The following is a 13,595-nucleotide window of genomic DNA, read 5'->3' as shown; positions in this document are numbered from 1 at the left end:
AGGGGGGAGTCTGATCCAACTTTCATCCTATTCAACCCTTGACATTCTGGACACCTACTCCCTTAGCCACAAAAGCTTCTCAAGTTACTCTAGTGCTGACTGGTCTTTTTTTCCCTCTATAATTCAACAAAACATGTACTTTTCATGCTATACTGGATTTTTTTACTGAATTATTTACTATCTGTATATCACCTTAATTAATAGATTTGTTGGTTACATCAGTTTCTCTCAAGTAAAGCAGGAGATATAATTCCACTTCTAAAAATATCTGAATATAAAACAAATTCTATTTCTCTTAAAATATATCAAAGAGTTTAACAGAAAGTACAACTGAAACATCAAACATTCAGTATATAAAGGGCATATAAAAGGGCTAATATTTAGTACAGTGCTTCTTGTGCATCAGGCCCAGCTCTGAGTGTTTTTTGTATGTTAACTTTTTTAATCATCACAATAAGTGTGTGAGGTAATATCTTTATTGACATTTTTAGATTAGAGAAATCGAGACCCAGAGAAGTTAAATGATTTGCCAAAGGCTACAGTTTACAAGAGAGAGTCACAATTTGAGTCCGGGGCAGGGGCGCGGGGCTCGTGTTTCAGAGCGCAGGGTCTTGCAGCCTCTGGGAGACGTGCTGCTGCATAATTCAGACCAGTTTCCTCGAGATCCTTAGAGCCCCCGTTGGCTGCAGTTTAACCAAAGCAGATCCCGCACCCTTCCTCCAGCGCCATCCCGACTTCCCGAATATCCCAAGCCCCGTTAGAGACAGAAGTCCCTCCCTGGAATTACTCTCTGTGCAGCACCGGGTGTCCCCAGGGTGTCTGACTCAGTCTCTGTATAATTGCTGCCCCAGGCACGCCCCCCCCACCCCGGGACACTTTGACTGGTGTCACCAAGGTGGTCATCTTCCTTGCTCTTTTTGCTTTGGCCCATTACCAGATGTCTTGAAACTCTCTGTGATTTTTCACCTTTTTTCCTCAGAGAAATCTCCCCGGAGACTCTCTCTCTCTTTGACTTCCAAAAGCCTATCTCAGTAGTGTGTTTTATCTCGAAGTCTCAATTGCGTGCCTTTGTTTTTAGATATGATTTCATTTGCCTCAAGCATTTCTTTTCAGCTTTTCTCTAAGTTCCCTGGTCAGCATGTGCAGCTGAAGTGTTGAGAACATTTTCTACGGTACATCCCGTACTATGAGGGACTTGGTATTGAGATACAAGAAAGCTCAAGTGACTGTAACCCTGATTTTTTATCCTTAAAATAAAGTTACTTAAAAGCTCTCCATTATTTAGATATTTTAAAATTTAAACAAATTATACAATATTTCTTTTTCAGTACTTAAACAATGGATAGAGTGAATTTAGAGAAATATCCTGGTTAATTAAAAATAATAATGGGAGCTTTAAATGGCAAGATTTAAATAAATGTTAAAAATGATGTATACTTGTTTACTTTTCTGTATAAATAATATTAAGCTACATTCTCTGACATCACATGGATTTCTAAAGTCAAGGAGGAACTTGAAGTGTAAATATCAGTGCATATAATTTACCAAGAAAGTAACCCGGTTCTATAATGCATCCAGCCCTGGTCTTGATGCTTCAAGCAGTGTCCTTAACTCTACCTACACATGTTCTTATCCCCTGTATATTTAAGTCCCTTGTCCTTTTTGTTCTGATAGGCTAAAGGTGCTTTATGTCACTGTTTATCCTGATGTCACTGCTAAGACACAGATAAAAACAAGACAAGAAAATCCAGCCTCCACACCCCCCTGCCCCCCGCCCTGCATCCCCCTCCACTGCCCCCTTACCACTAGGCTCACAGATTTGGGTCCTGAATGAGGACTAAGTCATCTGAGACACAGCATGTGTGGCCACCTGAAATGCCTTAGTCCTGACTGCAGTATTCGCATTAAGAGGCCGCCATTCTTGACCCTGTTTGAGACTTGAAAGAAAGAAATGGATTTTCTTCCCTCTCCAAGGGAGTACTCTGCCTATGAATAATACAGGATCCTGCCTCACTCCTAGACATTCACACTGAGCTAAGAGCTGGTGATAAGAGTTTCAAAGGATATTGTACTCTGTGTGTCATTAAAAACTGTATCACAATTAATGGCATTTAGAAAAAAGTGAATATAAAATCATTTTGCTGGCCACAAAGGTTTTCCACATAATTGCCAACTGTTCTCTCTGCTTCCCTTAATTTTTTCTACTCCCCTTTCAGCGGCATGCTGTTGAATAGAACCAAGAAAGTATCATGACTCAGTCCCTGCAAATTGATACTCTCATGTAATGTCTCTGCTGGGCCCACTGCTAGGCAACAAAGGCAACCATCCATTAAAATGCTGTCCAAACGGGTTATTTCAGAATTTTCAATCACTTTCAAACCTCGGGTTAGCCGTCCTTAGAAACAGATAACCTATTTCACAGCCCAGGCAGGATCATTAAGCATAAGCTTCTCTGCCTAACGCCCCTCCCACATACAGATTATGCTTTTCACTTCATCCATTTCCCGCTCCAAAAATGTGAGAGGAAATATTTCATGTTTTCCCAGTATTTCATTTGGTCTGCCACACAGGTTTTTGGTTTAGTAAGTATAAGAACTCTTGTTCTTCAGTTGAAATTGAAAGTTATTTGAAGCAAAACAAAACTCCAAACCTCAAAAACAAATAGCTTGCATTAGTGAGGTGTTTTGGTAGCAAGAACCAGAGATTCTATACGATATCCTTGGGAAAAGGGATATACACAGACTCAAACTGTATGTAACCTAACAAACCCCAGAACCCAATAGGATCTAACTAGTTTCTAATGCAAAACAAGATCTTCTACTCTGCTTTTATCTATGTTATATTCTAGTTCTCATTGTGCAATGGCCAGTATTCTCTAGTATAAATTCTAGAGAGAAGCGACCCTTTGACTTAACGAGTTGCCTTTGGCCATATGGGACAGGGTCCTTAAACAAAGGTGTTGGGGATTCTCTTCCCTATCTATACTCCTATCACAGGCCATCCCTTCACAAAGAACAACCTAGAGCTTCTTCTCTGAACTTTGAGCTTTAGAGAAAACAGTCTTAGTTCTAAGGGGCCATTGAGCAGAGCAGGCACAGTGACTATCCCAACAGATACGATGGTGAAGCCATTGGAAATGTCCATGACACCCAGAGAGAGTGTTCCCTGGCTCCACATCACAGCCAAAGGAGCCAGAGCCCCTGAACCGCCCAGGGTGCGCAGACACAGCACCAGAAAGTCCCAGTGGTCCTCTTTCCTCCTTATTTTTTTCTCATGGTTACAGAGTAAGACAAGACTCTGTGCCAACTGTCTCGAAACACAGTTCAATGCTTTCTATCTGCTTTCATTCCAAGACTGAGAGGCTGGGACAGGGATACAGATCCCTAGGTTCTTTAATCATTAAATTTTCTTGATGCCTTTTTAGTTCTTTGTAAATTGTCATCTCATCAATTATTGTATTTCCACAAATAAAAGTCAAAATTTCCTCTGCCTTAACCATTGATATCTGCGGAAATACATCCCCCCCCAAAACAAAACAAAACAAAACAAAACAAAACAAAACAAAAAAGAAAAACTAGAATCTAGAAGATTTAACAGTGTCCAACTTTCCTAAATTAGAAAAGCAGCTGCAAAGGAAAATGTAAAGTGAAATTTTTTCCTTTCATCATGAGTTTCCATTTTTAAAATTTAATTATAAGAATTGATCTGAACTAAATTGGCTCTACAAGGTAAAATTTTTAAGTGCAGGTATAACAGCTTTTAGAACACTGTGCCTCCTAAATGTGGTGGCTCAGGTACCCTCAGCACGATGTTTGAGAGCTCAGTGGCTGTTCTACATTTCGGAAATAAGGAAATCTCTATTTTTGAATTAGGCTCAATTTGCCTAAATATCAAGTCAGGATACACCTTAGTTGAAAAAGAAAGGGATACTTTAAACTCTTTGGGAGTCTATCAGCCTAAAGCTTAAAGGCATTTGAAGGGTTTAATATACACACCAAGAGCACCAGAAGTGGTTAGTTTAAAAAGCTGGATGGTCCAGATGGCACCTGCACGACAGCTGTTATGTCCCAGCAGCTGCATGGGCCAGCCAGTCCTCCCGGGGATGCCTGGCCCTGCTCATCGCATAGCGTTGCCATGTTCCAGGGATGGAAGAAGCAACAGGACTGAAATTATCTACTATTTCTAAACATATCTTCATATGTTAAAGATTTTATTAACTTAATAATAACACCATTTATCACCATGTATTTTTCTATTATTGCGTGTTAAGATTTCATGCTTTGCATACAATGTTATTTTGACATCATCAATAAAGCAAGCTGGCTTTGGGAAGGGAGGATGGTAAGCTGGGATATCATGTTACTGGCACATTACTGATACATGACAAGACCAGTCCATCAACCTTTCCTTAGTTCTTTAGTTCCTTTATTCCATTTGCTTAGATTTGGTCGATTTTTGTAAGGAGCTTTCATAAGAAATTGATAAGAATTACTTATCCACTGTCAAGGCCCTGGAACCTGGAACTCTGGTTTTGTAAGCAGAGTTAGGTGCCTGTGCTGACATTTACATAAGACTTGCTGACTTGTAGGTGAATTCTAAAGATTTGAAACTTCAGCTGGGAAAACAGCAAAGTTTGTTTTGTTTTCAAAGCCAAATTCTAAGCTACGAAGCAGGAGAAGAGAAAAAGAAAGAAAAGAAACTCTAAGGTGCTTTTTCTCAATCCTTATCAAATATCTCTTTTGTAGGATTTCAAGAGCGTTTACCTCATTTCAGTTTTCACAGAACCATAATTTACACATTTGTTTTCCCTTGTAATTTCTACATGTAATTTGCCACCTTTGGGGCTCTTACATACTTATTTCTTTATTCAACTGGTAGTAATATTTCTGAAATAATATTTGCATAGTATAAACATGATAAACCTAAGTTGGAATCTTTGGTTACTACTTTCTGGATGATATCGCCTTTGGTACCATTTCACCTGTCTTGGTCTTTCTTATCTATTGCTAAAATAATTACACTGCTTTCCTCTAAGGAGGAAAAGATTAACATAAGGCATTGTGCAGTGCCTGCCAAAAGATATATACTCCCTCAGGGCAGAAACCTGATTTCTCTCCTCCGCTTCTATGTCCCAGCACAGAGAACAGTGCCTAGCAGGGAGTTGGAAGCATTTATCAAGACTGCCTTGAGGTTTCCCCTAGGAAATTTAAGAACTGCAGCCTTCCAGCTGCTGCTTTGGACCTATAACATAAGGATACTCAAAGCATAATCCTGCTGATGCTACAATTAAACAAAATAACCCAGAAAGCTGCTACTGTTAACAAAATAATCCTCAGATGACTAAAACTCACCACTCTCAGGACACCAAGTTGAGTCATATATAATAGCACTCTTTGATTTGACTTATTAATCTGCCATCTGAGAGATGGGAGATGGTAGTCCCTTTAGGCAAATGTCTGTCCTAAAACTACATAGGTTTATTGTAAAAGTTTAACCTTCTCTAGTCTAAAAGTTTAATCTCCAGTCTTCTTTCATCTTAACTGTTGGGTAACATGTCAAGAAGGTATGAACATAGTTGATATTTTGTGAGAATGAGCATATCAGAACTTAAGATTTATGGTTCATAGGCCTATCTTCATAAGACATGAGTACATACTGTCATCAAGAGCTTTCCACTCTAACACATAGAATATGTTCAGTAAATATTAGTTGAATAAATGAATGAATGAATGAATGAATGGTAGGGTCTCCATAAGTCATGATTACTAGTATACCTCTATTATTATTATGTTCTTGCCTTTACCAATAAAGAAACACTGTTGTATACTGCACTCCATATATATCTCCATAAATTCAAAGAACATCTTTAAAAATAATGAACACTGTGGAAATGAATAATGATCAGAGTCATATTTTAACTTTCTTAGCAAATTTTCACCTGGATTGATGTATAATAATGGAAAAAATTTAAATTTATTCAAAAGAGCCTAATACCAGCACAAGATAAATGGGCTTGAAGTTTTCTGAAACTGAGGGGACAATTATGAAACACTGCTGAACTATACTGTTAACATGGGGGACATGGCGGATTCGTTGTAAAGAAGGCACAGCAACTTTGATAGAAGCCTGCCTGAGAAAAAACAGTGCTTGGTTAGAGTTAACACTCATTTCTCTTAGGAAATTTTAGTAAGCACAGAACAGAAAGAAAGAGACATCATACTTTCAAAAGTGAAGAATTACAAACATTCCCATTAATATCAGGAAAAAATAATGCCTGCTATTTGATTGTAATGCTCTATATTTAAGCTTTGGTTTATTGTTCTTTTCCATTTGAATAAGACAACAAATATGTCAATTCAAGGGAACCAAAAAAATGTGAAATAACGGAAGTTCAGTAAAATAAGTGGTTACAAGGTAAGCATTCAAGGCTCGGTAGAAAAAAGAAAAGGAAACATCATATAATCACCTCAATAGATGCAGCAAATGCAGTTAATAAAATTTAGAATCATTCATTTTGAAAAACTCTCCATAAATATAAAGAAATGTACTTAACTTATAGCTAAAACCCTACAGAACACATTATACTTAATGCTATAACAATGAAAGTGTTTCCTTTGTAATCAGGAACAAATCTTGCTGTCACCATTTCTAATTAACATTGAACTGGATGTTTTAGCAATACAAATGGTGAAAAATATCTCCTTCATTATTTGCAGATTATATGACTATGTCAATACAAATTTCAAAATAACATGTAGGTATATTGCTAAAATTAATGAGTTAAAATTTACTAATATATCATCAAATACTAGTTAAAATAAAATTTAAAAATGTTCTAGAAAATCAAAAGACAAAATTACATATTGAAAGATACATTGCACATTGAGAAAAAATACCTAGAATAACAAAACTGAAATATATTTTAGAAAAACTATTGGACTTCAAAGAAAAATAAACTTTTCTTAAGCATCTAGGCAAAAAGAGTAAGTCCTTTATAAGGGAAAGAAGTTCATTATGTCATCAGAGTTTTGGATAGTAATCTTTTATCCAGAAGAAAAGGGAATAATATTTATATGGCACTGAAAAAATAAAATGTGAGACAAAAATGTTGCATCTAGCCAAATTGACTTTGAAGCATGAAGGCCACAAACTATTACAAACACTGAAGACTCAGAAACTTATTTCCTTGAGCATACCTGAGCAATTACCTTCAGATTGTCAAAATGACTGAGTGATGTAAACATAAGGACTGGTTGAGACTTAACAATAGTTAGAAGAGACGCTGCATAGTATGGAGAGTATAAATACTGCTAGTGTAAAAAAAAGAAAGTGGAATAGGAAGCACATATAAAAAGTAAAATAAGCATACTGTTTGCTTTATAGTATTAACTGGGATAAAATTGACAACACTGCAAATTAGATACTGGAGAAGAGGAAGAGGTGTAAAGGGGTAAAGAGCATTGTATAAAGATATTTGTTATAACATTAGAATCCAAATACAAACCATCTTAAATACAAAAAATTAACTTTAGGAAGTAGAGACACACCAAAAAAAAACAAAAACAAAAAAAGACCAGAGAATGAAAAACATTTCATGTAAAATACATGTATATTAGATATAGTATTATAGCATGCAAATTTTTGTAAGATAGTTGAAAGAAGGAAAAAATACATACAAAAATAAAAATTGAAAAATAAAATAATGAGCCCTGCCTGATGTGGCTCAGTGGATTGAACGCTGGCCTATGAACCAAAGGGTCTCCGGTTTGATTCTCAGTCAGGGCTCATGCCTGGGTTGCAGGCCAGGTTCCCCATATGGGGACATGCAAGAGGCAACCACACACTGATGTTTCTCTGCCTCTCTTTCTCCCTCCCTTCCCCTCTGTCTAAAAACAAACAAGTAAAATCTTTTAAAAAAATAAAAAACAAAATAATGAAAGTCAATCTGCAATTTAAAAATATTTTATAATATACAGAAGGGAAGGAATAACAGAGACAGTACAGGGATAGAAACTGAGCTTCTTGAAATACACATTTTTTATAGATTTAACTTCTGGATTCATGTACCTACTTTAAATAATTATAAACAAAAATTAAATTTTAAAATGTTATCTCTAAACATGGAAAATAAATCTAAAAGACGTTAAAATACAAATTACAACTTTATATTTCACCATAAAAGTTTGTTTTATATTTGATAACAATTCAATGTGAACTTGAAGTTTATAAAAATAAGTTTTCATTCCTGGGCTACAAATAAACATCTTTGGTTCTTGAGTCCCTCCCCCCCCTATCTAACAAACACAAAAAAACAAATATTCAGTGAAGTGACTCAATTCAAGGGAATGTAACTCATTATCTTTTCTTTTTAATTTCTCCAGGAAAATAAAGGAAAGTCTGGAGTGCTTCCCTGTTAAATTGAATAACTTGATTCACACACTTGCACAAATGACAACCGTGAGCCCTGCCAAATCTGCTTCAGAGGACTTGTCCCCGAAACCCTGTGCGCTGAGTTCAAACAGGTCAATTCAAAGAGCAGCAATTTTAAGGTTCAGCAAGAAAACTCATGCTGTAAGTCTCCAGTCTGTCATCTTGACTTAAAGATCATTCGACTTCATCCCAGACCCTAGTTCACTATTACACACCCTTCCTTAAACCGTGATTTTTGTTTTTACTACACAAATGAAATATCAGGGACAGTTTGAGCAGAAGGGCCGCCATGGAGGATGTTCCAAGGAGAAATCGTAACAACCAGCGCTATTAGAAGAGAACCATCAAAGAGAACAGACTCTGCCAGGGGTAGAATATAAATCGAGAGCTACTTAAAGTGTTCACGAGTAGAGCAGAAATTAGGTGGTCTTTTCCCAGCACTTAAGATTATGATATCATTATACACTGTGTTCATATGTAATTTTGCTATTACATCTCTTAGCTTCCATGGTGATTTTTTTTTCACAAAGATACTTGCTTTGTTTGGTTACACATAAGGAGATTTTAGAAGGTATCACAAGGTCGATATGGCTGTCTTTTGATTTTTGTGTATTTATTTCCTACAGCTGTATCTAATCCAGGTGACACACAGGAACAACGAAACAAGCCTGACAGAAAAGTCATTTGAACAGTTTTCGAAACTCCACAGTCAACTTCAGAAGCAGTTTCCATCACTGACGCTCCCAGAGTAAGTGCTGTCCTCCACAGGGTTTGTCTCAGTGCTTGTCCTTGAACACAAGGGAGAACCAGGGTTATGAGGTTTTCTCCTTGTGAGCAGCACAGCGCTCTGATTCCAATGCCATCGGACCTGTCCCAGCAGAGGGTCTGCCTTGCTCTCACAGTAAAAAACCTTGTCTCATAAAACAGACCAATGTTTCAATGTTCTGTTTGCTTCCAGCCATTGATTTTGTGGACAGAAAAATTGAGAACCAATTACATTTTTAATCAGTTATTTAAAAAATTGTTTTATTTGCCTTTTTAAAAATTTAATCTTTTGGGGTTTTCTATAAAAATAAAATTGAAATTGAAAATTCAAAACTAAATTTAATAGATCTACTTTTAAAATAAGTAACTGCAATTACAGCTCTGATATATTTATGTGCTGTTCCAGAAAACATTAAAATCAACCAACTTTTGTTATCATTAATTATTGACTTTGATTTGCACTATCAAAATTTAATTTGTTGGTACGTTCACTTTGAAGAAATCTTGCAAATCATTGTTTCCTTTCATGTTTTATTGGAAAAAGTATTAAGTATAAGTAAACTAAATGAAAACAATCTCTATTCAAACCAATTTTCTAAAATTTAATAGGTAGAACTAACCAAATTTAAATCATAGATTTCAATGATAACAAAGGTGTATCTTGACTTTAAAAAGGTGAACTTCAGAAATTATGATGTTGGCACCCTGGTCAGCCAAATGTAGTATTACCTATGCAGGAGTTTTTAAGTAAATAGTCCTTTAACAATGTGAATGCTCTTCCCTGACCTGACATACTTTGTACATATGGATTTTTACTTAGCTTTCAAGGTTTAATGAGTGTTCAAAATATAAAGCTAAGCAAAGATGTCAATGGATGGAGAGATATTGTGCAGTATTGACAATTGAGTAGTTCACATTCATGAAAAACTATACTTGAAGATGTCACAGAAATTTTGAAATACAAATGCTTTAAATGTCAGTAAGTCAACAAAATTAGACTAAGAGCACATTCAAGAGACTGGGAGGAAAGGAATGTGGTTGTGAAACTTTTAAAAGTAACATCAGTTTTTTAAAAAATCTGATAGAATAACTGAGAAAGAAGAGATGCTGGCAAAACACAAATTCAGATTGGCTGCACGTGCTGTATTCAACAGCAGTGGTTGCTGTCATGCCCTACTAAGAAATGATTTAGAAGTATAAGTTAATTTGTGTGAAACAGCTGTCCTTTTCAGCTTCAAACACTTCTCTGCTCTACACTTTTATGTCTCCAGTACATATTAGTATAACTTGTAAAACCTTAAAAGTGCTAATAACCTTACTATACATGCCTCTTCTCGACTTTCACCCTTAGTTAGGATTTTGCTTTGCTCAACAACTACTGCCTGATAATGGTACCTAAATTGATTTTAAAACCATTCAAGCAATGTGTGGAGGAGAGAAACAGTTAGTCCTATGTACCCGCAACAATATTTGTGTGCTAACGGTCCCAAAGGAGCTAGGGCTTACAGCGATGCATGTAAATTAAAGATGAGGGCAAGATCTCCTCTGGCTTTCAAATTCACTAAGAGAACCCTATAAGAACTAAGTAAACCTGATCTGGAAAGTATGATGAGAAAGTTAGAATCATGAAGAACAAAGTTCTAACTACTCACAGAGTATAACTGTGGTCTTCACATTGAGCCATTGTATCTCTGGGTACCTTCCAAAAACACACAGGCTTAGAAATCTTCCTGAAAAGTGATGGCCTTCTTTTAAATTAACCTACTTGAGAAGGATTGATTTCTGTCCCCTCTTCTATTTCCACGAATCATCCAAAATCTCTTTTTTTTTTTGGTACACTGTCTTAGTAAAATGTCCAAAATTTGATTTTGGTACATGGTCCTAGTAAAATGAAAAAAAAAGTAAAATGTTTAGGTACATTTTACTAGGGAGTTAAAAAAATCTCTGAAGATCAAATAAAGGGCAAATCAAAATACTGTTGTTGGTAGAGAGAAAATTAATTACTTAAATAACCAAGTGTCAACTCTGTTTGCAAGTTAGATGTTTTCCAACTTCGGTCCTGACAAAATTAAGAAATTATGTCACTATCAGATAAAAGATCATAAGAAATCATTTTTAAGAAATGAATTCTATGTTACATTTAGCATGCAACATAAAAGTATCTCAAATAATTGAATGATACTACTATAACTGGATTCCTCATATACTGCTTCATACACAAGATATTTTTTGAGTATATACATCTATAAAAATATCAACAAATGTATAGAATTGATGTTGAACTCCATATTATTTAGCAATAAGGAAAATTTGTCCACAGATACCCAAATTATTTAAAACCAGCCCAATGCATCTATTTATCAAATTAATTTCTATACTTTGATTAGTTGTATATGATACTAATTTTCATAACTAAGGATGAACATGTTTAATACTGTAAGCCTCAGAACTGCAAGTGACCTTTAAAAAAAAACAATTATTTAACTACACAAATATGCTGTTTGGGACTTCCCTGACATTCCCAATGAGAAGCAGTGGCTGAGTGGGCCCGCGGTGTTCCCACACTGCTGTGTGTCTGTTGACAGTGCTCCACTCTCCCCCACTCTCTCTCCCCAGGAAAAGGCCTTTATCAAAGAAAGAGAACTGGGAAGGAGGCCGAGCAAGACTGAAATTAGAGGAAACCGCTAGATAGTTCCTAAAATGGTATATTTAATCTGCAAAATGTATTGCCAAGTGCTAATCATTAACAGGTCACTCTATCCAATAATTGGTCTTCATCGTATCAAACCCATGGAGATGAATCATCAGAATGTAGGGAAGAAAGAAATTCTGCAAGTCGGACTCCTGGGGAAAGTGAAAGTTTGTTCCGAAAGACTCAGACCAGATGGAAGCATATGTCACTGGGTGAAGCATTGAACTTAGCATAGCAGTGTCTCCAGTGAACCCAAAAGAAACAATGCAATCTGACCTTTTTGAAAAATTACGAATCATTAACTTCAGAAAACATTTATTAAGCCCCCACATGTATTTAAGGAACAAAATGTGTGGTCTACCATAAACACAGTAAGAAGGAACATATATATTGAGTTAGGATACTAAACTGAACTAAATTATCATTAATATTAGAGGCAGTTAAAACAGCACAAGTGACCACAGCCATGTGAAGGAAACTCCCAGCATTAATCATGTGTTCTATGGTTGTTTCTGGTGTTGTTTTTATTGGATCTTCCATCAGATGCAGCTGTGGTCAAATGCAGATGCAATTGTTCACAAACAATTGTAAAATGAAGAGGCTGATGTTCAAACTAATGAATGTACTTTTTTTCTTTTAAAACAGGTTTCCTCATTGGTGGCACTTACCTTTTACAAATTCAGATGACAAAAGATTCAGAGATCTAAATCATTACATGGAACAGATATTAACTGGATCATACGAGGTTGCAAATGTAAGTTACAATTTACTTTTGTATTTTGGCATACAATATCAACTACTACTAGAAATATTTTATTATACTTTATGATAATATTCTGTTCGTCCTATAGTCACTTAACAAATATGCACGTGTAACGTGGAAAATCTCTGAACAGGAAACTGTGGAACAGCTGAAAGGTACAGCACCTTGGCCTCAAATAAATTGGAGTAATACGTGTTTAATGGACTATCAGTGTTGCTTAGGTGCCTTAGCACTTTACAGCGGGGGTGGAGGGAAAGAAAGGGATTGTACTGATTCCATTGCTGCTGTGACAAATTACCACAAACTTGGTAGCTTAAAGCAACACATCTATTTTCTTTCAACTCATGAGATCAAAGTCCAAGAATGGGTCCTGTGGGACTAAACTCAAGGTGTTAGGGAGCTGGTTCTTTCTGCAGGTGCTAGAAAAAGTAACCCACTTCCTTGGCTTTTCAACTTCTAGAGTTAGCCTCATTCCTTGACCTTGTGTCCTTTCCAGCAATGGCACATTCTGACCTCTGCTCTTATTATCACGTCTCCTTAGACTCTCCTTATATGATAATCCAGCATAACCTCACCATTGTGAGATTGTTCATTTAATTTTAACTGCCAAGCACTTTTTGCCATGGAAGGTAACACACTCACATTCGGATGTGGGCATCTTCAGAGGGCCAGTATTCTGTCAGAGGGACACAGGAAAAAAGCGCAAGGGTATGATTCAGTTGGATCTCAGCATTCTTGTGAGGAAGCTGTGAGAGGAAAGGTTAAAACCAGCAAGGAGGTCAACGCCAGGTTGTCAAGAGCTAAAGCTAAGACTCAGAGAGTAACAAGGAACTAAAAACAGTAAGAAAAATAACAACATCCCCCACCACTCTGGGAGTCTGGACCTCCTTATTGGACTGGACTGTGCTGTTTTTCATTGTTAGTGTTTTAAAATGTAAAATATAA

At 36.3% G+C, this 13,595-nt stretch overlaps 1 protein-coding gene across 1 annotated transcript in view; it reads left to right on the top strand.

The window, feature by feature from the left end:
- Positions 1-13,595, top strand: part of PIK3C2G (phosphatidylinositol-4-phosphate 3-kinase catalytic subunit type 2 gamma) — a 263,031-nt gene that overhangs the window by 200,754 nt on the left and 48,682 nt on the right. The window contains exons 28-30 of the mRNA XM_036019298.1: positions 8,382-8,571; positions 9,057-9,178; positions 12,533-12,641. Coding sequence (XP_035875191.1) covers positions 8,382-8,571; positions 9,057-9,178; positions 12,533-12,641 — 421 coding nt within the window. The remainder of the gene's footprint in view (positions 1-8,381; positions 8,572-9,056; positions 9,179-12,532; positions 12,642-13,595) is intronic.

Source organism: Phyllostomus discolor, chromosome 2 (genome assembly GCF_004126475.2).
Source record: "Phyllostomus discolor isolate MPI-MPIP mPhyDis1 chromosome 2, mPhyDis1.pri.v3, whole genome shotgun sequence".
In the NCBI taxonomy this organism is placed as follows: Eukaryota; Metazoa; Chordata; class Mammalia; order Chiroptera; family Phyllostomidae; genus Phyllostomus; species Phyllostomus discolor.
The sequence above is the reverse complement of the archived record's forward strand: the minus strand, read 5'-3'. Positions and strand labels throughout refer to the sequence as shown.